The sequence below is a fragment of the Chiloscyllium plagiosum genome, unplaced genomic scaffold (assembly GCF_037043375.1).
Source record: "Chiloscyllium plagiosum isolate Xiang-an unplaced genomic scaffold, Cpla_swu_hap1 HiC_scaffold_15, whole genome shotgun sequence".
NCBI lineage: Eukaryota > Metazoa > Chordata > Chondrichthyes > Orectolobiformes > Hemiscylliidae > Chiloscyllium > Chiloscyllium plagiosum.
In genome coordinates this window covers 46823521-46847906 of record NW_028270153.1, presented here as the reverse complement: position 1 = coordinate 46847906, position 24386 = coordinate 46823521, and the positions used below count along the sequence as shown (strand labels likewise).

The 24386-nt window shown below is 39.2% G+C and overlaps 1 protein-coding gene across 3 annotated transcripts in view; it reads left to right on the top strand.

The window, feature by feature from the left end:
* The window catches only part of nfatc2a (nuclear factor of activated T cells 2a), a 176463-nt gene that overhangs the window by 92493 nt on the left and 59584 nt on the right, over nucleotides 1-24386 (top strand). For all 3 annotated transcript variants that reach the window (XM_087994939.1, XM_043710247.2, XM_043710246.2), the window contains exons 7-8: nucleotides 20007-20062; nucleotides 24121-24250. In XM_087994939.1, coding sequence (XP_087851065.1) covers nucleotides 20007-20062; nucleotides 24121-24250 — 186 coding nt within the window. The remainder of the gene's footprint in view (nucleotides 1-20006; nucleotides 20063-24120; nucleotides 24251-24386) is intronic.

The following is a 24386-nucleotide window of genomic DNA, read 5'->3' as shown; positions in this document are numbered from 1 at the left end:
AATTCAGTAACACAGTATAGTTGCCATTTTAGCCTTATGTTCTGAGACTATCACTTAGGTCCTATTCTCTGTCTCTGTCCACTTTGTCATGTTTTCAGTCCAGGTTGTTAACTTAATAACTTCCTATTAATTGTCAGGTATTACCTGTTAGTCTCAAGATTTCTTTCACCTTAAATGGAATTTCTGCATCCCATTTATCGTATTCAACAGAAAGTGATACATTTGTAACCTGCTGTCTTATCCTGTAAGACGACACTGGATAGATAGTTTGGTCTATAAAATCACTTGTTCCATTCAGATATCATTGCTAATATTTAATAACCTGCAGAGAGTTCAACCAATGAGGCATGTTTACCTTATACTAACACTGAAAGCTTTAACTAGGCAATAATAGAAACTGTTGAAATGTTGGGACTGGTTGTACCTGGAACATAAAAACATTCCTGCTGGTCCAGTCAGGTCTCAACTTATTACCAGGTTAATTGATCTCAAATTAGAACAGCATTGTCTTTTTTGTACAAATAAAAAACACTCACATTCTGAAATCATTTAAGTCTACTTACTTTTCACCCTCTTTCTAGTTGATAAATTTACTATGTAGATTATTAATCCAAACTGAAGTTAGTAGATTGTAGGTCAGTTGGCATTACTACGGATTGGACAAATTCTATCAAATGCTGTTACAGTCTTTGGCTGGTTCTTCTCTTAATTTACTTACATGCTCTTGAGACTAAATTAATTTCAATTAATCAATCACCTGATTATCTAATTTATCAAATCTCCATGTATATGTTTGACTCAGTATTTTTCACACTGCTTCTCCATCATTGACTTTTGCAGGCTAGGTTTTGTTTTTGGTTGAGGAGTATTTCCAGTGTAAATTATTGAGCTAGGAACATTTTGCTTAACCTACCTTTCAGTACAACTTTCTGAACACTATAGAGTTAAATGAGTCACCAAAAACAAACAGTTCAATGAAACACGGAATTCTGAGGAATGTTGGATGGTTCCCCTACTAACCAAAACAATCTGGAGCTTTATAGCCTTTAAACTTTTTAATTAATATGGACAACCACTTCTGGCAGGTTTTCACTGGCCATTGTCTTCATATGCTGCTGTGATAGCAGTGGGGCACTGTTTATAGTTTACCTTTGAAGAACGTTCTCCCTTTTGGATTTTTATAGAGTTTTTTTGACATAAATAAAACAAAATGATGTTAAAGTCTGATCGTCTTTATAAATGGAAAGGTGCAGACCAGCCAAAACCCGTGCACAATTCTGGAATTCCTTATTGGGTAACACGGTGGCTCAATGGCTAGCATTGCTGCCTCACAGTAGCAGGAACCCAGGTTTGATTTCACCCTCAGGCAACTGTCTGTGTGGAGTTGGTACATTCTCTCTGTGTCTTTGTGGGCTTCCTTTGGGTGCTCCGGTCTTCTCCCACAGTCCAAAGATGTGCAGGTTGGGTGGATTGACCATGCTAAATTGCACATTGTGTCTGAGGATGTGCAGGTTAGGTGAAATGGGAAATGCAGGATTACAGAAATAGGTTGGGATGTAGACTTGATAGATTGAATGGCCTGGTTCCACACTGTCGGGATTCCACAATTTGGCAATGAGCAGTGAAATCTTGATGTAATCAAGCTTATGATAGATGGATTCCAACTGATGATCTTTATGTAAGCCTTTTTAATTTCAGCTTAAGAAATCACAAATTCTTTTTGTTGTCATTTTCTTTCCAGTTAGATCTAATAATTTTTATTTTTAAATTGCCACCATTTTTACAAGCACTAAATTAACTACTGTAATTTCACGAAGGTGCTGTGACTTTCAGTTTTCTCCTGAATTCTATGATTTCAAAAGTTGTGTATATTACACAGACTTGACTATCAATTCATTGTTCGTTGTTATGAATAACTGGAGTCACTCCCCTAATAGACTCATATCTTTCATTGATACATTTGTAAGAGTCATAGAATCAAACAGCATGGAAACAAATCATTTGGTTCAACATGTCCATGCTGACTAGGTGTCCTAATCTGAACTAGTCCCATTTATCTGCATTTGGCCCATATCCCTCCGAACCTTTCTTATTCATGTACCCGTCCAAATGTATTTTAAATGTTTTAATTGTACCCGCTTCTATCACTTCCTCTGACATCTCATTCCATATATGTACCACCTTCTGCATAAAAAAGTCTATTTTTAAATCTTTCCCCTTTCACCATAAACCTATGTTCTCTAGTATTGAACTCCTCCACTCTGGGGAAAAAAAGATTTTGGCTTTTCACCTCATTAATGCCCCTCATGATTTTAAACACCTCTGTAAGGTCAACTCAGCCTTCGACACTCCAGGGAAAAAAGTCCCAACCTACCCAGCTTGTCCTTATAACTCAATCCCTCCAGTCCATTAGTAACCTTATTAATATCTTGTACAGCTCTAATGTCCCAAATCCTGCACTCAGTGCTCTGAAGGCAAATGTGCGAAATGCCTTCTTCACCATCCTGTCTACCTATGATGCCACTTTGAAGGAACTCTATACCTGAACCCTAGGGTCTCTCTGTTCGACATAACTCCCAAGGGGCCTTACCATTAACAGTGTAAGTCCTTTCCTGGTTTTACTTATCAAAATGCAACACCGTGCATTTATCCAAATTAAACTCCATCTGCCACTCCTCGACCCACTGGCTTAGCTGATCAAGATCTTGCTGTACTTTTACAGAACCTTCTTTACTGTCCACTGTACCAGCATTTCAAGGAAATGGGAGATTTACAAAGGGTTACATATACAGTTCCAAAATAATACTTAACATAAACTGGCCAACAAGCAGATCAACCATCCAGCATAAATTGAGCTCAAATACTGCTAGTTTTCCAGATTTATTTGTTGTTTGCTCAGAGCTTTACTAACAATGAAATACTTTTGACATTTAGTCACTGTCGTAACGTAGGAAACAAGGCAGCCAATTTGCACACAGAAATGCCCCTACAAATATGAAAGTGACAATGACTCATGACTAGCTGGTTGGAGTCATACCTTGTACATGGGAAGATGATTGTGGTTTTTGGAGGCCAGTAATCTCAGCTCCAGGACATCCCTGCAGGTGTATTCAGGGAACAGCCGAGGGGTTACTATTGACCAGAAACTCAACTAGACTCACCAAATAAATGCAGTGGCTACAAGAGCAGGTCAGAGGCTAGGAATACTGTGATGAGTAACTGACTTTGTTGTTATCTCTAAACCTGTCCACAAGCTACAAGACACAAGTCAGGAGTTTGACGGAATATTCCCCACTTGCCTGGATTAGTGCAATGCTATCAACACTCAAAAAGCTTAACACCATCTAGGACAAAACAGCCCACTTGATTGACATCACACCCACATGCATCCACTCCCTCCATCATCAATGCTCAGTAGTATACAGTGGTACTGTCTAAGAGATGCAGAAATTCATCAAAGATCTTTAGAGATGTGGCTGTGGTAGCGAGTCTGTTTCTGGACGTGGCTGAAGAGGTTCAGGGTAGAGGAGATGACCTGGGGGTTGCACTGAGAGAGACTCACTGAGATCCTTGTAGAGAGAGGAGGAGAACTTCTTTAATGTAGGCATTCTTGGAAGAGGATTCGCAGTGAGGTTAAAATCAACTAGGCAGAAGTGAGTACTGCAGATGCTGGAGATTAGAGTCAAGGTTAGAGTGGTGCGGGAAAAGCACAGCAGATCGAGTAGCATCTGAGGAGCAGGAAAATTAACGTTTCGGGCAAAAGCCCTTCATCACCATTCCTGATGAAGACCGTTTGCCCAAAACATTGATTTTCCTGCTCCTCAGATGCTGCCTGACCTGCTGTGCTTTTCCAGCACCACTCTAAACTTTACTCTAATCTCCAGCATCTGTAGTACCCACTTCTGCCTAAAGTTATTTGAGACTGAGTGAAAGAGTGCTCAAGGCAGAAAGAATACAAGACAGAAAAGTGAAAGCAGAATTCTAAAATGGAAATCTCTAGAAACAATTTGCTGGTTTTGAAAATAAGATTATGCAATTTCATCATTTCCTTTTTGGATCACCAAGTAGAGATATGAGACACAACAATAAATCATGTTCGTATCATGGTCCTTCAGGCATGAATTTCCAACTCTAAATGGCTGCAATGAGATTAATTTATATTAATGATATAAGTGCAGCAATTTCATGATGGAGGCACACAATGCTAGAGATCCTATTGATTAGAGGAGTTGGGAGGTCATGTTGCACCTGTACAGGACTTTGGTTAAGCCACTGTTGGAATACTGCATTCAATTCTGGTCTCCTTGGTATAGGAAGGATTTTGTGAAACCTGAAAGAGTTTAGAAAAGATTTACAAGGATGTTTCCAGGTTTGGATGGTTTAAGCCATACAGAGAGGCTGGGACCCAGCTAAGGAGGCTGGGTCTATTTTCCCCGGAGCATCGGAACTGAGGGGTGACCTTATAGAGGTTTAGAAAATCATGAGGGGCATGGATAGGGTAAATAGTCAAGGTCTTTTCCCCAGGATAGGAGAATTCAAAACTAGCGGGCATAGGTTGAAGATGAGAGGGACCTGACGGGCAATGTTTTCATGCAGGGGTAGTGCATGTATGAAATGAACTGACAAAGGAAGTAGTGGAAGCTGGTACAAATACAATGTATACAACATATGGAGGGTATATGCGTGGGAAGGGTTTTGAGGAATATGGGCCAAATGCTGGCAAATGGAATTAGATTAATTTAAGATATCTGGTCAGCATGGATGAGTTGGACTGAAAGGTCTGTTTCCATGTTGTACAGCTCTTTGATTCAATGATTCAATGTTAAGGTTAATAGAGAAGTGGATCAAATTGTCCAGCAATTTGTGACAAATCAGAACTCATAGCATATCACTCTAACTCATTGACTGCAAGCTTAATTTTAATTTCCAGAAATTTCTGGGTCATTAACTGTGGGCTCTTCTTTCAATTAGTCTCTCGTATACAGGTATCTATCTACTAAAAGCATCCTGTATGGTGGAGGGGGAGGGTATATGATTGTTTGTGTGGGTTTGTTCATGTCTGTTTTTGTATGGATGTGTTTGTTCTACAATAAAGTACCTCCATTTTGAATTGCTCTTGCAGTCCTTAGCCTGCCTGTTAATAGTGTCCATCAGAGAGCAATGGGTTAATGGTTATAGTAGCAGAAAGTGATGTGTATCATGATGTAACCATAACATCAGCAGTCATTTGCGAAAGCCTGAGAAGACAGACAGAAGAGTCTGTAACAGTGGTTAGTGCATGTACTGAGAACTGTAGCATGTACTATAACGTAAGTAAAGGAGTTTTGAAGAAACATCTTGGAATTTGACGCAAATCATTCATAGGTCATCCTTGCCAATCCAGTACAGATCCCAAGTTACCCGAAGGGAGAGCTAAACAGTACTCAAAGTGGAACCAAACCACAAGCCATCTTTTCCTCCCATTGATGCTGACAAAATTCTATTGTTGCAGCCCTCTGGTCCAGCAGCATTGTGGACCCATCCACTGTGCTTTACAAGATGGCAATCACAGAGATGGTCAATTAATTGGCATGCCTCCTGGAAACTGCCACCATCCTGAGGGATGTAGGCCCAACTGTAGCCAGCTAGGGACCTCCATTTGGTCCTGATATTGAAGTTCCAAAGTCAATGGGAAAATCCAGTCCATTAACTTGAGAAAAGATTTGTGCTATTAAAACCATCTGAAGTTTTCAATTTGCAGTACAGCATAGGTTATCTTGAGTAAACTATTAATTTCAGCTCCACAAAACATGGATCACAAGCTTAAAATTAAATCTGAGGTGAAGCTCTATATGATCTTTCAGTCTTTTAACTGCAAATGATACTCATAATAATGAATAAGGAGTAAAGCATCATTAAACGAGGTGCACTGATTCCTTCAGAGATATAGTTTGCCAGTTTTGAATTGACCACCCTGATTGTTTGCTTTTTATTTAAAAAATGTTTTTAAAAGGTGTGACTTCATTTTAGAACTTGAACTATTGCTATTTGGGGATTTTGTTGGTGGGAAAGTGCTGACCCAGTTGATGACATTTCTTTTGAAAGTGCTGTTATTTTCTTCAGTGTAGAGAAATGTGTGTTCAAGATGTTTGCTGCATGCAAGTCTGGTTGTAATCCTATCTATCCATCTCTCACATATAATATTAATTATCATTCAACCTACTACACTTTCAAACAGTTAACTAATGTGGCAATATAGCTTGATCTGGCAGTGATTAGTAAAATGCACTCAGGTTAGAAAACCTAAGTGTGGGTCAGTACCTTGGAAGAAGTAACCACAATATCAAAAAGTTAAGATCCATAGAGAAAAGGACAAAACCTGTTCAAACATTGGAACACGTAACTAGATTATTTCAGACTTTTGAACAATGTGGAATAAGTTAGCTGGGAATAGGTCCAAAGAAATTGTTGGATTATTTTCTTACAAAAGCTAATGGAACTACAAGTTTTATCAAAGTATTTATGGGATATAAAAAAGATAATAATACGCTTGGATAAAATCACAAGCCCTCCAAGAATATTAGATGCAGCATTGGGTTCTACAAATAAGGTAGCCATCAAAGTTTAAGGGAGTACAAAAATATTCTTAGGATGCTGTCTGGTAAAAGGAAATGTAAATGTAAATAAAGACTTGAAAAATTAGATTGTTAGAATTCAAAATACAAAATTCATTGGAACATCATAGAATGCAGTTGGTAGTGATAGAGGGAGGGTTTTTGATGAAACAGCTGATGCTACAGTGAGGAATTCTTGTAAGAATGAAACTTCTCTTATCTCAGTGATGAATGTCTGAACTCTTTTCTTGATACTAAGGTTTTTAGTTTCAGGCTGTACTTTGTATCATTGGGACTAGTTTAGTTTGTGATTATATTCGACATAGACTGATTGGACCGAAGGGTCTGTTTCCGTGCTGTATGACTTTATGACATCCACATATACGTCGCCTGCATTACATGGAACTCAAAATCCATGCCTCAAACTGTCACGTCCAAAGTTAATTCAGTATCGTCTATGCTGGCCTCTCTTTCTCAATCTTTCCTGAATCAAGAAATTACTCCTGATCATTACTAACTTGTACTCGTTCATCACTTCCATCATCAGTAATCTTCATATCCCTTTTCCTGGATGCATTCAATTTAAAATCTTCATCATCACTACACCCAATTTGCTGCAATCGCCTTCAATTTTAAGTTACTCCCTTCCTCAATCTTCAAATGCTGCCCCTTTGTAAATCATCCCACTTTTTGTTCAATCATTCAGCCTTTAGCCACTGTTATTAGGAATATTGTTCTTTGGAATTCTAACTGCTAATCTATCTGCTTCTCAATTCCCTTTCATATTTTTTAATCTTCTTTTAAACCCACCAGTTTGGTTCAAACCGTTGGATACCTCTACTAATCTCTCTCTTCCTGGCTCAATTCCCATTTATTTTCTGTCAATCTGTAGTGTTTTGAGACATTTTTTAATCTTAAAGCCATAGTATAAATAAAAGTTGTTATTTTTGAACCAAATCCAGAAATATGCTGAGAATTGATCAAGGGTTGAAAGATTGCTCAACAAAATGCTCTGTGACCATCAACAAAGATGAAAATGTGCCTCAGTGCCAAGTTTGGTGGGAGACAATTCATCTCTTTCTTTGCATGTGATTATCCCCTCCCTGCAAAAGGAAGATGGTGGGAAAGGCAGCTAATTGGGTGGTTTGGAGAGATTTTTGTCCCTTTCCTGCTGCTTCAGCAATTAACTTCTGTGCAAGAAGCTTCTTCTCAACCAGCCACTGATTCGGTCAACTAACAGCTACTTAAGGGCCTCAAACCACACCAACCCCATTTCTTGTCTTTCTAACTGGCTTCCTTCCCAGCAAGAAGCCAACCAAGTAACATATCTACCAAGTTGGTGGGACATGCACTTGTCCCATTGGGCACTAATCAAGTCAGGGATAGGAGGTAAGGGGATGGCTGTTGAAAGCCTTCTCTTGCCTTGAATTTGTTTACCCTCCTCAATTTTATTATCTCCACCCAAAAGACAGACTTACCTGCTCTCTATATGGCTCTTTACAGAGATAAGACCTTTAGATCTGGATGCTTCCCCCTTTCTCCTTGGCTCGTTGTTTTCATATTTGTTTTTTTTTAATTCAGGTTTTTATACCTCAGATAACACCAGAGAATGGTAACTTTGTACACATTTCATTCTCCTCTTGTACTTGAGTGCATTCTAATTTTTAATCTTCATTGGCTACGTAACACATGGCCTAGTCTTAGTGACTAGCTAGTAGCCTCATGTCAGCCAGGATTTCAGTAGTAAGTCTTCTAATTAGATGAAGAGCTCACTGGACAGCACTTAAGTACCCAACTGGTGCCTGATCCAGTCAACTTTCTCCATGATGGGGGCAAGGAGTGAAACACCCACAAGGTTGCCTATCCAATACTTACTACATAGAGCACTAATTTCTGATTTGGAGATGCTGGTGTTAGGCTGGGATGTACAAAGTTAAAAATCACACAACACCAGGTTATAGTTCAACAGGTTTATTTGGAAGCAATACTCCTTCAACCACCTGATGAAGGAGTAACACTCTGAAATCTGGTGCTTCCAAATAAGTCTGTTGGACTATAACCTGGTGTCGTGTGATTTTTAACTTTGTACACTAATTCCTGGACTATCAAACCCATTTCCCTACATTAACCCATGACTCATGCACCTAACCTATACATCCTGAACACTATGAGCAATTTAGCACAGCCAATTCACCTAACCTGCACATCTTTGGATTGTGGGAAGAAACCCACACAAATATGGGGAGAAGTGGTAAACTCTATACAGCCAGTCACCTGAGGCTGGAATCAAACCAGGATTCCTGGTGCTGTGAGGCAGTAGTGCTAACCACTGTGCTACCCCGGCCTTAACTATAAAACAGCCCACGGTCACTTCCAGCTAATTTTCTCATTAGTTCAAAGCTGAGTGGATTTGCTGCACCATTTGCATTGTGGGCTTCATTAACAACTGCAGCTCTTTGACTGAGCTTGGACTTAGTGCTGTTTTCTGCTTTCTTAACTCACCAAAGGAGGACAACAGAATGCTATGCCAGCTTCAATGCTTCAACTGAATAGGCCTATTAATTGAGAATCATGTGGTATAACCTAAAGATCCTCAGTTGAAACTCGCTGGCATTACCACATCAAATGGGCTGAAAGCAATTTCAGAATAAGCAACATTGCTCTGAAAAATATTCTAGCACAAACAGATTGTCTGATAGCAAGAAATGAGGGGTATAAGTTGTGTTGTTAGCTCTCTGTCACAGTGAAACAAACTGACATCCATGTTTCATTATCAGTAGCACTGCTGAGTTATTTTTAAACAGAATCTGCAGTATCATCGGTTCTGCAACTTGATCTGGATTGGGAGCTGATTGATCCAGAGTGAAGATGTTGATTACAATCAGAGGAGTATTAATCCCACTATATTGCAGCTGAAGAAGACAGAAGCACTACTTTTATTTTCATTCTCCACTGGAAGGCCAATTGTCTGTCTGCTAGTCTTTCTGGAGGTTTCTGCCAACACCACTCAAAAGTCTTGGAAATAAGAGAAAGGGTTTCAGTCGGTGAAAGTAATTTTAGGGCAACCCAAAACAATCATTAAAAGGATTTATACAGAACTACAGAATTGCAAATCCTGAACACGCCAGTAGTCATACATTTCCTCACTGACCACTAGCACAAGGCAGTGCTGAGCTCTGTGTATGTGTATTAATAACTGATCCTTTAGCCTGTATTCCATCTGCTTTCTCTGTGCCCTGATGCATCAGTTTTCCTCTTTCATAATGACAAAGGTGGAGTGGTCAAAATGGAGGAAGAGAGAGATATTAATGGAAAAGAGAAAGACATAGACTGGAATGGAAAAGTGATAAAATGAGAGAAATACAAGAACAGACATGGTACAGAGGGAATGAGAAGCAGAGGGAATAGAGATACAGAAGTAGAGTAAAAGAGGTGAGAATAGTTTGAGAAAAGTACAAGCGGCAGTGAGAGTTTGTGATAAATCATAATTCTGTGATTTAACTATACAGTATACAGCTCAGCCCCCTAGTAGTTACAATATATCGAGTCCCTGCTTTAAAAGGTTGGGCGTTCCTGAATAAAATTGAAATCTGCTAAAGTGATAATATAAATTTGGAACCCACTTGGCCACTTTGATGAAAACCTTTTATCACAAGAATGTTAGCTAACTCTAAACTATTATGTAATGGATTTCCAAATTCCTCTATTTAATTGTGACAATAGAGCCAGGCTGTATGATTACCTAATTTCCTTAGAGCTAGGTAGCTGAAAGGCAATTGGTCAGGAGTCATTTAAATGTGCTGTAGCATTTTGATGCAGTCCATAAAGGCCTATTTATAAACATTTTATTTAATTGTTTAAATAATTACTTCATTTCACCATATCTTTTATCCAGCTTTAAATTTTATGGCTTCATTCAGCATGTTATTAACCAGGAGATACATATAAAAATTGCAAGAAGTGTAAGTTGGTTTGATTAAATCGATGCTTAGACAATGTCAGTGATATGACACTATGAGAGTTGAAAAGTGCTAATCTAGATAGCCAAATGCAAAGCTATATTTGTGACCTTTACTACTGCTCGATGGAGCACTACAGGCTTATACATCAAATCACACCAACAAGAACTCAATTGTCTCCTCTGTTCAGATCAATCCAGGTGTTAAAACCAGTGACTCCCCAAAAATCAATCTTCAACTTTGACTCTTAACAATATTCTACCTACAGCCAGTGTATATATAAAACAGTTTTACTATTCAGTTCCCACTGTGGGACTTTACAACTGCAACAGACCAACTATTAAGGAAATGTTAAAGTAGTATCCTGCCAGAAAATGGAAAACAACAAGACATATCCATTTCCCATTCCATAACTTAAAATGGCACAGGAGAATCATTAGAGTTAAACAGGGATCTATCCACGTTATACACACACATTTAATTGGTATGGGGCATCGTTATAACAGAACAGCACAACATAAGTCTGTATACCTAGAAAGCACTGCATCTAAACCAAGAGCAGAGATTCATCTCAGTGCTTAGAGCACAGGACACTATCATAAATTCACAAGAACAGCCTGATTGAGACATACATGGAAGGCATTTGCACATGTGCACATAACTCAAAGCACCATCTTGAATGTATTAGGAACAGACACTCTGGGTTTTAAAATCAATAGCCTAAACTTTATCTGTGGTTAGAAAAAAAAACTGCAGACGCTGGAATCCAAAGTAGACACGCAGGAGGCTGCAAGAACACAGCAAGCCAGGCAGCATCTGGAGGTGGAGAAGTCAAGGTTTTGGGTGTAACCCTTCTTCAGGACTGGGGACAGGTGTCGGGGAAGCTGCAGCTAAAGGGTGTGGTGGAGGCAGAGTGGTGAAGTGGGAATAGGTGAAGACAGGTCGAGGGTTTGACCTGGTTGGTCAATGGGAGGAATGAATCCAGTTGGTGGCAGGGAGCAGTGGAATGGATGGGGAGGGGCTGGGAAGGGAGTCAGGGGATGGGGAGGGAGGTTATTTGAAATTGGAGAATTCAATGTTGAGTCCTCCAGGCTGTAGGCTGCCCAGGAAGAAGATGAGGTGTTGTTCCTCCAATTTGCTGTGTGGTTCGTTGTGGCAATGGAGCAGGCCAAGGATGGTCATGTCGGAAAGGAAGTGGGAAGGGGAATTGAAATGGGCGGTAACTGGGAGGCTGACCAGACCTGTGGGCCTGGCTGCGATTCTACGTCAACCATTCTCTAAGTTTATGTTCGATCTCCCCAATGTAGAGAAGACCACATTGTGAGCACCTGATGCAGTGAATTAGGAAGAGAGGCCGTTGAACATCTGTCTCACCTGGATGAACTGTTTGGGGCCCTGGATGGACATAAAGGGGGTGGTGTACTGTCAGGTTTTGCATCTTTTCCAGTTGCAGGGGGAGGTACCTGGGAGTTCAGTGGGGTTGGTGGGGAGAGTGACACAAACCAAGAACTGTTGAAAGGGAACGGTCCTTGTGGATTGCAAAGAGGGGTGGGGAAGAGAAGATGTTCTTGGTGGTGAGGTCTAGTTGGAGTTGGCAGAAGTGTTTAAGGATGATGTGTTGAATGCGGAGACTGGTCGGGTGGTAGGTGAGGACAAGGGGGTGTGTATCTTTATTGCATTGGGGGGATTTTAGAGCGGTGGAACAGAATAGAGGTGATGCGGCCAAAGGCTGTCTGGATGACAGAGGGGGGAAAAGCATGTTGTTCGAAATCAGTGGATATCAGGGATGCTCACAAGTGGAATGTCTCCACAGCTGAGTAGATGTGCAGAGGCAGAGGAATTGGGAGAATGGGATGGAGTTCTTGCAGGTATTTCACATGAATGTTGTTCTTAGCCATCACTGAGCACACCGGCATCAACACTGCAACACACATAGCTGCAATGAGTGCATTCAACTGATGTCTAATAAAAATATAGCAAGTTAAAGTGAATTATAGTTAAAACGTGGCCAGAAATCGTGTGATTCAGTGCACTAACATTTCAGTCTATATCTCCCTGGTGTGTCAATTTTGAGTTCATTGGACCAGTAGATTATTCATTTGAATGGAATCTCGTACTGAAAAGCATTTCTGAAAAGACAGATATCTTTGTAGAATGGCAGGGTGTGGAAATAAACCTAAAAGGGTGCCTCCTTATGCAGTCCAGGGAATTGAAAGCCATCACACATGATGTTGTGACTCAAACTGAAGGGAATTCCTGGATTAGTGCTGGTTTTAATTTGGTAAAGCCTTTGTTGTGGTTGGATGGTAGCCAATCTCTTCTAAAAATTGCAGGAGGCATGGTTTGACTTTCAACAATGGATATGCTGATGACTACTGTTTTAACTGTTAGGGCTGTTAGCTCCCACTCAAATTAATAGAACCATTCATTCATTCATTAAATGAAGTCCATTCCTGGATTTGCAGCAAAATTGGATAAAGGGCTATAATTAATTCAGCTAAATGATTGTTCCTGCTCACTATAAGATCTCAGCCAAACAATGTTTTGGCAAAGGTTTGATTTGATTCGAAATCAATGCTAGTGACATTATTTACATTATATTCTTATGAAACATAAATTAAATTTTTCTGATGATCCAGTTACTTGTAATAAATTCCTCATTCATCTTTTAATTATTACTTTGCATTCTTCAGTTTCAGAGATAATTAGTGCTGGTAATTTACATCAAAAGATCTCAGGTTTGTTATGTACTGCTTGGTTAGATTGTGCACAACAGTTTGTTTGTTCTACAGGTAGATAGGATAGTGAAGAAGACATTTGGTATTTATTGGTCAGTGCATTGAGTACAGGAGTTGGGAGGTCATGATGTGACTGTACAGGACGTTGGTTCGGCCACTCTTGGAATTCTGCGTGCGAATTTGTTCTCCTTCCTATAAGAAGGACATTGTGAAACCTGAATGGGTTCAGAAAATATTTACAAGGATGTTGTCATGTTTGGAGGGTTTGAGCTATCGGGAGAGGCTGAATACACTGAGACTATTTTCCCTGGAGTGTCGGAGGCTGAGGGGTGACCTTATGGAGGTTTATAAAATCATGAGGGGCATGGATAGACTAAATAGATGAGCTTTCTTTCCCTGGGATGGAGGAGTCCAAAACTAGAGGGCATAGATTTAGGGTGGGAGGAGAATGATTTAAAAGGGACCTAAGGGGCAACCTCTTTACACAGAGGGTGGTGTGTGTATGGAATGAGCTGCCAGATGGGGTGGTGGAGGCTGTGCAATTACAACATTTAAAAGGCATCTGGATAGGTATATGAGTAGGAAGGGTTTAGAGGGATATGAGCCAAATGCTGGCAAATGGGACTAGATTTATTTAGGATATCTGGTTGGCATCGATAAGTTGGACCAAAGGGTCTGTTTCTTTGCTGGGTATCTCCATGACTCAGTGCCTCTACAGAGGTATTCTATAAGCCAAACTCAGATCACCCTTACTGCTCCAGTATAAGTTTTGACTGATACCTGTTGTATTTCTGTGATAAACTGACAATTTTCTTGTTTAGAGATAATTTTAGGATTAGGTTATTACAGCTGGATTTTCTCAAGAGGTTATAAAAATGGTTTTAATTCATCAAATTGAGGTCATTGGTGTAAAAGATAGTGGTTTCATTGTATTCCTCAGTTATTCCTTTTTATTGATAACTTTCTGTTTATAGATATATAAATCAAACTGTTTGAACATAACCTCTAAAGCAAGTGAGACTTGAACCCAAGCCTTCTGGCCCAGAGAGATGAACACTATCATTGTGCCACAAGACTGCTTTAACATCCAGTTTATATGCATTTCATTCTTTTCATGAAACTTTCATTCACTCTTGAACACACCATTCAGATATTCATCTCTACAACCCTACCTATTGAGGCAGTTGTACTGAGATAATTTTTAATATCCAAATAAACCTGTTGGACTATAACCTAGTGTTGTGTGATTTTTAACTTTGTACACCCATTCCAACACCTGCAGCTCCAAATAAAGTTTTACTTAATGAAGCATTTTTCTGGTGTGAATCAAGATTAGCCTTCCACTGCTATGGAGTAAGATTCATTTAATATTAAGCAAATGGTTCACATGGACAGAAGTTACTTAAATACTATATTTTCCAATAGAGTATGTCTCCCTGTGCATAATGCTCCAGGAAGGTCACTTTGTGTTAAATTTAGCTTAATTTCTTAGAGCTCACTCACTTTGTGTTCACTTGGAAGCTAAAAGTCCCTGTGGGATACCTTTTTGGCTAATGGGCAGGAAGGAAGGATTAGTAGTTGTGAAGGATGAAGTGTGAGAATAGTTGAGTGTAAATGCTGCACACAGTAGTGAGGTTTGCAGTCCTTGTGCATTGGTGAGATTTGTGCGTAGAGTTGTGTAGGGTTAAAGTTAGAGAGAAGACAGTGGATCTGTTTTTGTGGAGCACAGAAGATCATTGACCTTTTTCCTGCACTGCTGTGCATTCCATCTGATGCTAAAGACAATACTGAATCAAGCCACTGTCTGTGTCCAGGTTATTTGGCCTTGGCCTCCTCTCATGGTCTTTTGAGTAAAGGATAGCCCTCTTCTTGACCACTCCATCCATTAGGAGCTTTAGAAACCAGGATGCCAGCTTCCCTTTCTGACACACTCCAACTTCCTCTGAGAACAGTGTGGAAGATGGTTCCTGGCTTCCAGGACCTGAAGAGCTGTGCATTTGGGATTTGGATAAAATGCCGGTGGTTTGTATACTAGAAGATTGTGGCAGAGGTGGGAATTTTGGCACTCCTGTGACATGATTGCACAAGAAGGTTGCCAGTGAGGCTAGTTGCATAACTAATAAGGCATAGAGAGGAAGATACTGAGAAAAGTCATTGTAAGCCATAATAGGACAACCACCTGAAACTCCATAAAAATAATTTAGCCTCAAAATGGGAAACTTCAGTGCATTTATGGTACAGTCTAAATGTCACTGCTGTCAGATATATGATTCAGGTCTTCACAAAATTACCATTTGGCATGAGTTCAAATGTGACTGAAAGAAATGGATATTTATCTGTAAGTGAGTAGCGATGTATAATATAGTGATAGAAATCTTTTGCAGAATAGAAGAGTTTTTCAGAGAATAAACAAGTAAAACATATCTCTTGTGGTTGAAGAATCAGCGATTGGGGGCTATTAGGGGAGTGAGGAGAAAAGGTGGGGCAGTTTACTTACGTAGAGGGTTGTTGGCACATTCAAACACAGGCAATGGTTGAGGCAGAGTACGTTGTCTTTTAATTGAAAGTTAGAAACATGTTTCAACCTGAGAAACAGACAAGGCAAGGGAAAGACTTCTCCACCTGATGCTGTTTGGCTTGCTGTGTTCTTCCAGCCTCCTTGCTTGTCTATTAAGGGAATTGTTCTAGCAAAGAGCTACCATAGAGAGACAGTGGGCTGAATAGCTTCCTTCAGAGATACAACTTCATATGATTCTGTGACATGACTTGTAGTAACATCTTCTGGACCTCTCATTTTGTCAGTTCAGTTGGTTCTAACAGCAGCAGCCTTGGAGGATAATGAGAAAGATAACAGTGATGGGAGGATATCATAAAAAAAATGACAGAATAGACGGAAAAACCAAATAATATATGGAACAAAATGCATTGCAAGTACTGGCCAGCAATTCGACTGTGGTCAGCACATAAGAAGTTTATTTGAGTAGACCGGATCCCAATGGTGCTGCTGCAAATATTTTCATGTAGGTGAGATATATGCTGTGAATGCAGCCTTGCTTGAAATCATGGGATTTGACTTGAGGATCTGGTTTTAATCATAGGATAATGTTAATGAGGCTGGCACTTGCATGTAGTGCAGCCTCACTCTGTGCCACAAAATTGTGTGTCACAAAACGTGGTGCTCAGCGAATTGGACCTGAAACCTCCCACATGGTTCCAGGCTGCAGGAGGAGCCTCACAAGATCAGTCTTCTGCTTTAAAATTTCCCAAATATGAGTTTAAAAATAGACAGTTTGTTTGAAAATTATGTTGTGAGACCAGTTGCTTCTCAGAACAGTTACACTTTCTGTTTGGTATTGATTTAAATGGAATCCTTCTAACCAGAAAGAAAATCAAATGTTACGTGTTTCCAAATATATCAAATATAGCTATAATTACAGTTTCCTAAAATATATGGCATGTGGTGAATAATTAGAAATTAGTCATTGTATGGGACTTTTCATGAAAAGAATTAGAATCAGCTTTAGTACAATGTAATATAATAGATTAATGTCATCATTCAAAACTTCTTGGGTTTTTTATTTCAACCAATAATTAGAATATTCTTTGCAATGAAGTCGTGGTTTATGTCAATTGAAAGTGCAAAATTCTGATAAATGTGAGTCAGGGCGATTTCCCTAAATTACAACACCTGCTCTACGGAGAAAAAATAATGTGTAGGGACAACAGCATCCAACATAAATAGAACTCTAAATTAAAACCATTAGTGGGCAAAAGCTGAACAAGTTCAAATGAAATTCATCTTTCCAAATTTGTTTCTCCTTTTAAATGCAGCAGTAAAAGAAATTTCACTCAAGCACTTGGAGCTAATTCTCTGAAACTAATATTTGAAAAGCCCAGTTTCAAGGTTACTGTATTAAGTTATCGATTGAATTTTGTGAAGTGCTTCAGTTGACATAATGGTTGATTTTTGGAATGTCAACGTTAATCATTTCAGCAACAGTTTTCAGTGGGAATATGGATAAAAATTGTGATTTTGCTTCATTAAATAATTGCCTGGAAATTTTATTGGTGTCATGTCTGTTTCACAGGTGTAAGGTGTCAGAACTACGCTGTCTATCGTATTGAATAGGACTTCTTCATAGTTGTTTAGGGTGCAGCAGATGGTGTTAAACTGTAATTAAAACTTCTAAGCTTTAGGACACTTAAATAAAATGTGTCTGCCTCAGCCAAATATAAAATGTGGTGCAAGCATTGCAAAAGAGTGAAGGAAAGTTATTGAAGTCATTATTGTGAGAATGAAGGGTGTAAGCAGAGAATATTGTTACCTTGACTATTGTGTTAAAATATTGAGTTTCTTTTGGCATTGCACACCGTCTAGGAGCTGAATTCCTATATTGACCACATTTCATTGGTGAAGGAAATATCTGGAAGGGTTCTAGCCTTCAGGGTCAGCAGGTTCTCTTTCCCTCTGTCTGTTGTGTGAACTTTGGTTTCCAATCAGTGATCTGCCTGGATCTGTTCCAAAGTTTTTTTTTTCAATTTCCTCAAGTTCCTTACACCTTCTCTTGAAGAGGTGCTCGTCGCCTTCGAGTGGCAACGGAGATCCTTGATTCCTTTCCCCGTACACCCATCACCCCCTCTAACAAGGTTTCAGCCAGTGGCCAGAATGGGCAGCACTGACTCTATGTCTAAATTATTGTAATGACCAAAAATTTCACAGAGATCTTGTTGTAATGGGAAAAGACGCATCTATTATTTTCCAAACCTCTCTTCATTCTAATTCCAATGGAGTTAATTACAGGGGTTAAATATGTTGAGACATTATGTAAATTAAGCCTGTTTTTCTCTAGAATTTTAGAAGGTTAAGGTTGATCTGATTGAAATCTCCAAGATATTGATAGGAGAGAAAAAGGTTAGATAAATAACAGTTATTTCTACTGGTTGGGGATTCTAGATCAATGGGGTATATTCTAAGAATTAGGGCCAGACCATTTCAGAGAGATGTTAGGAAGCATTTCTATTCACAAAGAGTAGTAGATGCTTGGAACACTCTTCCACAAATGACAGTAGATACTGGATTCATTGTTTATTTTAAATATGAGTTCGTGAAAATCTTTGTTAAGCAAAGGTACTAAGGGATATGGGCCAATGACAGAAATATGGAGTTAGGCTGCAGATCAGCTATGATCACATTGAATTGTGGAACAGGCTTGAGGAGCTGAATGGCCTACTCCTTTTTCCTATGGAGGAAATTACAATGGGACAGAAATTAAAGTGACCAGTCCGCAAGCCTTGCAGTACTATATCTGATTGGCTGGCAGTGTCAACATCAACAATCGTATCAATAAGAGTCTATAGTGGACCTTTAATTATTCATTTCCATATGGCAAATGAGTGCTGATTTTGGCACCCATCCACCTTCTGTATTTTGGAGGTGAGCTCGGGTAAACGTGAGAAAGTGGTGGGCTTCAGATCTATGTTATGTGCACCCTGCCCAAAACACAGCAAGCATGGGCATGTAATATTCATGTGTTGCTGGAAAAGCGCAGCAGGTCAGGCAGCACCCAAGGATCTCCAGCATCTGCAGTCCTCACTTTCTCCATGTAATATTCATGCCATTGATTTCAGATATAAATTGTGACATACTGCCATTAATTTTACATTCATTTAGCTTGTGGTTTTTGTATGTTATTTCTTTGTATTGGAAGCTTTTACCTACAGCTCCCTGTTCTGTCAGACACAATCTGTAAGTATTATTAATCCGACTTGTAGCCCACTTTTACAGAATCATGAAATGTTCCAAATCTTTGGGATTACCATTTTTTTGGCAATCTTGAAGGCTTCTTCCTTTGATTTAACAGAATCTATAATTTCATTTATTAGCCACAATTGAAATGTTTTCTTTGCTGTTTTGTGTGCCTAAAAGAACTTGTCGGATAATATTTTGTTATAAAATATGTATATTATCTGTGTAGTTTTAATGTAGTTCCCCAATGCACCAAAACCCATTTTGCACCCCCCATAGCTTATATGTTTTCTTTGTTAAAATTTAATACCTTAGTTTCTGATTGAATTGCATCACATTCAAAATTAATGTAAGATGTTATCATATTCTGGCCACGTTTTCCTAAAAGCTTCTTTATAACATGATTATGAATTATCTCTTTTGCATTGCAAAAATAGCAAAAATACTTCCTCAATGTAATGTTCATTTCAGTAAGTTCCACAAAGTATAATAGGTGGGCAGACCTGAAATTGGCAACCGCTCTGCCATTTTTAAATGAATAACTAGCACGTAATTAAGGTTGATACCAAGCTAACTGACTTGAATACTCTATTACCCTTGCTATACTATGGATTGCATAGGCATATGTGTGGGAGTGGGCAAACCATTTTTATTCACAATTGTTTAAAAGGTGAAACGAAAGGAGGAGAATGTTCTTTGAGGAGGTGTCCTTTGTGCATTGTGGGGCATCACTTCTAACAAGATGTTACACCCCTCTTCCTTTATTTTTTCTCACCTTCTCTTCCACATGTAATAGGCTGAAATATCATCTGGTTATGCAGTTGTTGATGTTTTTCGCAAGCATGGTCTCTTAAAATGTACCCAGTGACATGAATTCATGTTTGAAACTGAACATTGCTATGTTAAAAATAATTAAATTATAATGCTTTTATATCATTCAATCTCAGTTGTGCTCAAACATTTCTTTCAGATGGACAGCAGATATGGGAGGTTGAGGCAACAGTGGATAAAGATAAAAGCCAACCTGTAAGTATGAAGCTGCAAGGGCATTCTCCCTCAAATGACAAGAATCTGTTGAGGAAAGGATTTCCATTAATGTTTAATGACAGGAAGATATTGGCTCATTTAAATAAATACAATTAACCCTTGTAAGTATTACAAACTTGTCAGAAACTGATTAAAATTGCTGATAAGGTTTAGGTTTTACATAAAAATCTTTTTATTCAACTGCCATTAACTAATACAGCATTGCTAGGATTACAGATAATTCAGAACTAACCAAAAATCTTCACATTTAAGAAGTAACTTGTTATTGGGCAGATTAAAACAAATGTACTTTTCTAGTTAAATAGCCATTGTAATGATGTTGAATATTAGTTAGTCTGTAGCTTGTGTGTAATTTCCATTATTTTGTTTAAAACAATAATGTGTGGTGTCATCATCACCGGCTGTTTACATCACTGCTTCCATTTTTAAACGTGGCACCCAGTTCTATTGCTACAGAACTGTCCATAACTCCAGCTACCACCTTTATGCTGTCAGACAACTTGTTTGAAATATAAGGCCGAATGTAGTTGGCAGGAATTTTGGTGTGGAGGTCAGGGGTATTTAATTGGATGATTTCTGATGACGCTGATGGTGAGGATGGTTTTTACATTCAACAGCAAATTGAGGTCCTTATGTGGGTCATTAATGCCTTCTCCCCTCCCTCCTCCCTGACATTCTCCCCATGAACCCTCTATCCCGTAGCATCACTCACATGTGGCCTGGGATCCAGTAACAATACTAAGTCTCTGGTAGGCATCACATCAGCATCAGCTGCTACCTTCCCTATGACCATGCTGTTCAGTATAGCTGCTGGTCTCCGATTAGTTGGCAGCTTTTGGTGGGTGGGGCTTTCACTGCTGGTTTGATTGCGGAGAATGACTGCTGTCCACTGACATATCTGAATGTCATTTAGAGTGGCAAGTCTTCCCTAAAAGAGGTAGCAAAGGGCTCCTCCTGTTCTTCAACAAGTTTCCTTCAACTTCATTAAATCACTGCCACTAATTGTAGATGAGTTAAAATTTCCTGAAGATGAACATTTGAAAGATGAAAGCTCGACATTCCATTGCCATGCCACTAACTGCATGCCAATTTTATTGGCGTCCATTCAGACTCAACCAGCATGTATAGCCACCTGCTTGTCCTGGAAGTTAGCTTCAAACTTTACAAAGTACCTAGATTCAGGGTCCTGTTCACCCACCTCATCCCAGCCTCAACACCAATGTTGCTCAAACATGTCTTTCATGCTTCTTGATCTCTATTTCGAGAAATTATAAATTGTTCAAAGTTCAGTGTGCATGTTTTGTCCTCCAGTAAGTCTTGCATATCATTTGCTCCTGTTCTTGCTCAACCTATATTAGTTCTCAATCTAACAGCACATTAGGATTAGAATTCTCAGTCCTGCTTAATGCAACAGAAGTTTGGAAGATCAAGGGCTTGATTTTCCTGGAACGGGAGACACTGTCTGAAAAGAGGCTTGGATTCCTCGTCCCTGTGGCCCCAGTGCTGATTAAGGGTGCTGACTGGTACAGATCACAAGCCAGCATTCCTGAGTTGTACGGTTCCATTGCAGGGATTGATACTTCCTAGTCCCTGTAATTTTCACAAAAACACATTAAACAACTCTTATTTCACAGTCCCTTGGAGCTGTTATGAGTCATAATCTGGATGAAACTTATAAAAGGTTCATTTAGAAGGCCTTATCCATGCCCTTTATGTCAATATAAGCCCCTCCACTCACCCCCGGCTCATCATTCCCTCCATGACAAGCTATGTCTCTCCTATACCCATTGCCCCATCCCCCAACTCATGTACTCTGCATAGTAATAGTGAACCTTATGCTAACAAAAGTATGCATGAGAAAAACATTTAACAAAAAAGTCACTAAAGATGATTAAAAGCCAGTGAAAGTGTTAATCATCCATTTTACTTAAAATACCAATAGCAGGACCTGCAAACATTTAAAACCTTCTTAATTTGAATAAACTTTGTGTAATTGACAGAACATATTACAAGAAATGAGTTGTTAATTGGGTATTTGTTTTCTCTGGGGCATAGCCATTTCAACAGGCTAATGGATTTCTGGGCTCCCAGCTGCGAATATAAAACAAAGGTTATGAGGGGACAAGATGGGTCTGTGGGGTGGATGAGGTGGCATGTGTTGACATGGATGGGGCATTGGAATGAATGGGAGGTGAAGAGGGACGAGGTTTTGAGGGCTATTCTCCGTTTTGATATCATTTTTCAATCAGGACAAAGTTCCAGGTACAGGCCCTTTGAGCAGCTCACTTTAACCCCTTTGCCTTCTCCAAACTCTTACAGTGTGGTAGGCCCAACCTGAATTATCAAGTCCCCAACAACCCAGAAATAAAACCCCACATCTGCTGGGACTTTCTCCTGAGATGGGTGAGCCAAGACTCCTGCTGTCTGCATCCATCAATAAATGTTGGTAATATTTGTGTCAGCTGAAGACTGGACAAAAAATAGAAAACCCAATTCGAAGAAGTTGAAGTTTTTTTGACAATGGAATTTGCATGAATCCTTTAACACTAATATTTTAGACTTTTATAAAATTGCATTGATGAGCAACTAAATGCTAAGGATGATTGATTAGATCACAATTCTTTTGTTTTTAAGCAATAATGAAATGATATTACTGTACATAACTCTAATTAGGAGTAATATAAAGTTCTGTGAAGTTACAGAAAGATGTCAGTAATGATAGAATGATAGGGGCAACATGGTGGCTCAGTGGTTAGCACTGCTGCCTCACCAGGTTTAATTCAGGCCTTGGGTGACTGTCTGTGTGGGTTTCCTCTGGGTGTACTGGGTTTCCAGTGTAAAGATGTGCAAGTTAGGTGAATTGGCCATGCTAAATTGCCCATAGTGTTCAGGGATGTGTAGGTTAGCTGCATTAGTCAGGAGTAAATGTAAGGGAGTAGGTCTGGATGGGATACTCTTCGGAGGGTCAGTGTGGACTTGTTGGGCCTAATGGCCTATTTCCATACTGTAGTGATTCTATGATTGTAACTATTTTCACCGTAGGGTGCAATTACTTTTGTTGTATCTTATTAAAGGAGCTTTTGTTTCCAGCTGCATAGCAGAAAATATGAACATATGACCTAATCATATATTCTTCACATAATTAACTTGCTTAAATGCTTCATGATTACAGGTTTTTACTGTTATAGATGTTTGTAAAGAAAAAAATTACTTTTCTGCTTTTTGGACCCTTGCACAATGCAGCATGTGCTCTATTTACTCCTCCTTAAGAGGGCAGGTTTGTAACCCTCTTCAAAGATCTTTATCAATGGCTCTCCATAACTGAAGTCAATTATTCTGACTTCCCATTCCCTCAGTGAAAAAATATACTGCTTCCACTCAGAGAATGAGTGCAGACTATGGTTTGAAATTCTCAATACAGTTAATCCTGAGGACATAATGGCATTAATCATTCCAAGGTTCAGTTTCAAAATCTTTTTGGTGTCCTTTTGAAAATAATTAGAATATCACACCAGCCCTTTTTGACTTTACTGTCCTTGGTGCTGTTTTGCCTACCACATACAAAGGACAGTGTGTTGAAACTATTATATCCTGCTCTTTAAGAGCTGCAATGAATTATAGATCAGACAAGATCAAGAGCAAGGAAATTTCTGTGAGAATCTTGACTTTGTACAGTTGACTGTTGGCTACCAAACAGACCAAGGTAGGACAGTTGTGCAGCAACAGCGAAGATGTGATGTCTGCAAATGTTGGATACAGAGCTCCTTAATGTTTGCAAACAAATTAAACAGCAAAAGTTAATAATGAACACAGCATGTATATTTTCAGATGAATTACTGTTCAGGTTTATAAACTGAGCACTACAACCACAATTTTTAAAATTTTGGGAAGGAAAATCTCATTAACCTAGTTGCTGCTTATCCTGATTAAAATAAGTCATTTGCTTTATTTTACAGAGTTTTATAGTATGGCAAAAATAATGAACCAGGTGCCATACAATTGCTATATTTTTCACGTTCTGCTTTTTTGCTATTTAGAACATTCTTTTTGTTGAAATTCCACGCTATCGGAACCAACATATCCGCACACCAGCTAAAGTGAACTTCTGTGTTGTTAATGGAAAAAGGAAAAGGAGCCAACCACAGAGATTTACGTATCTCCCTGCAGGTAAATGACTTGGAGAGACATCAATGCACCTCTCGTCCTAAGCATTTAATACAGCTGAACCCGGAAAGGTGTTTGGGTTCAGCCAAGTTCAAGTTGGCATTTGGATGAAACATGTTGCCCATCTGACTTACACTGG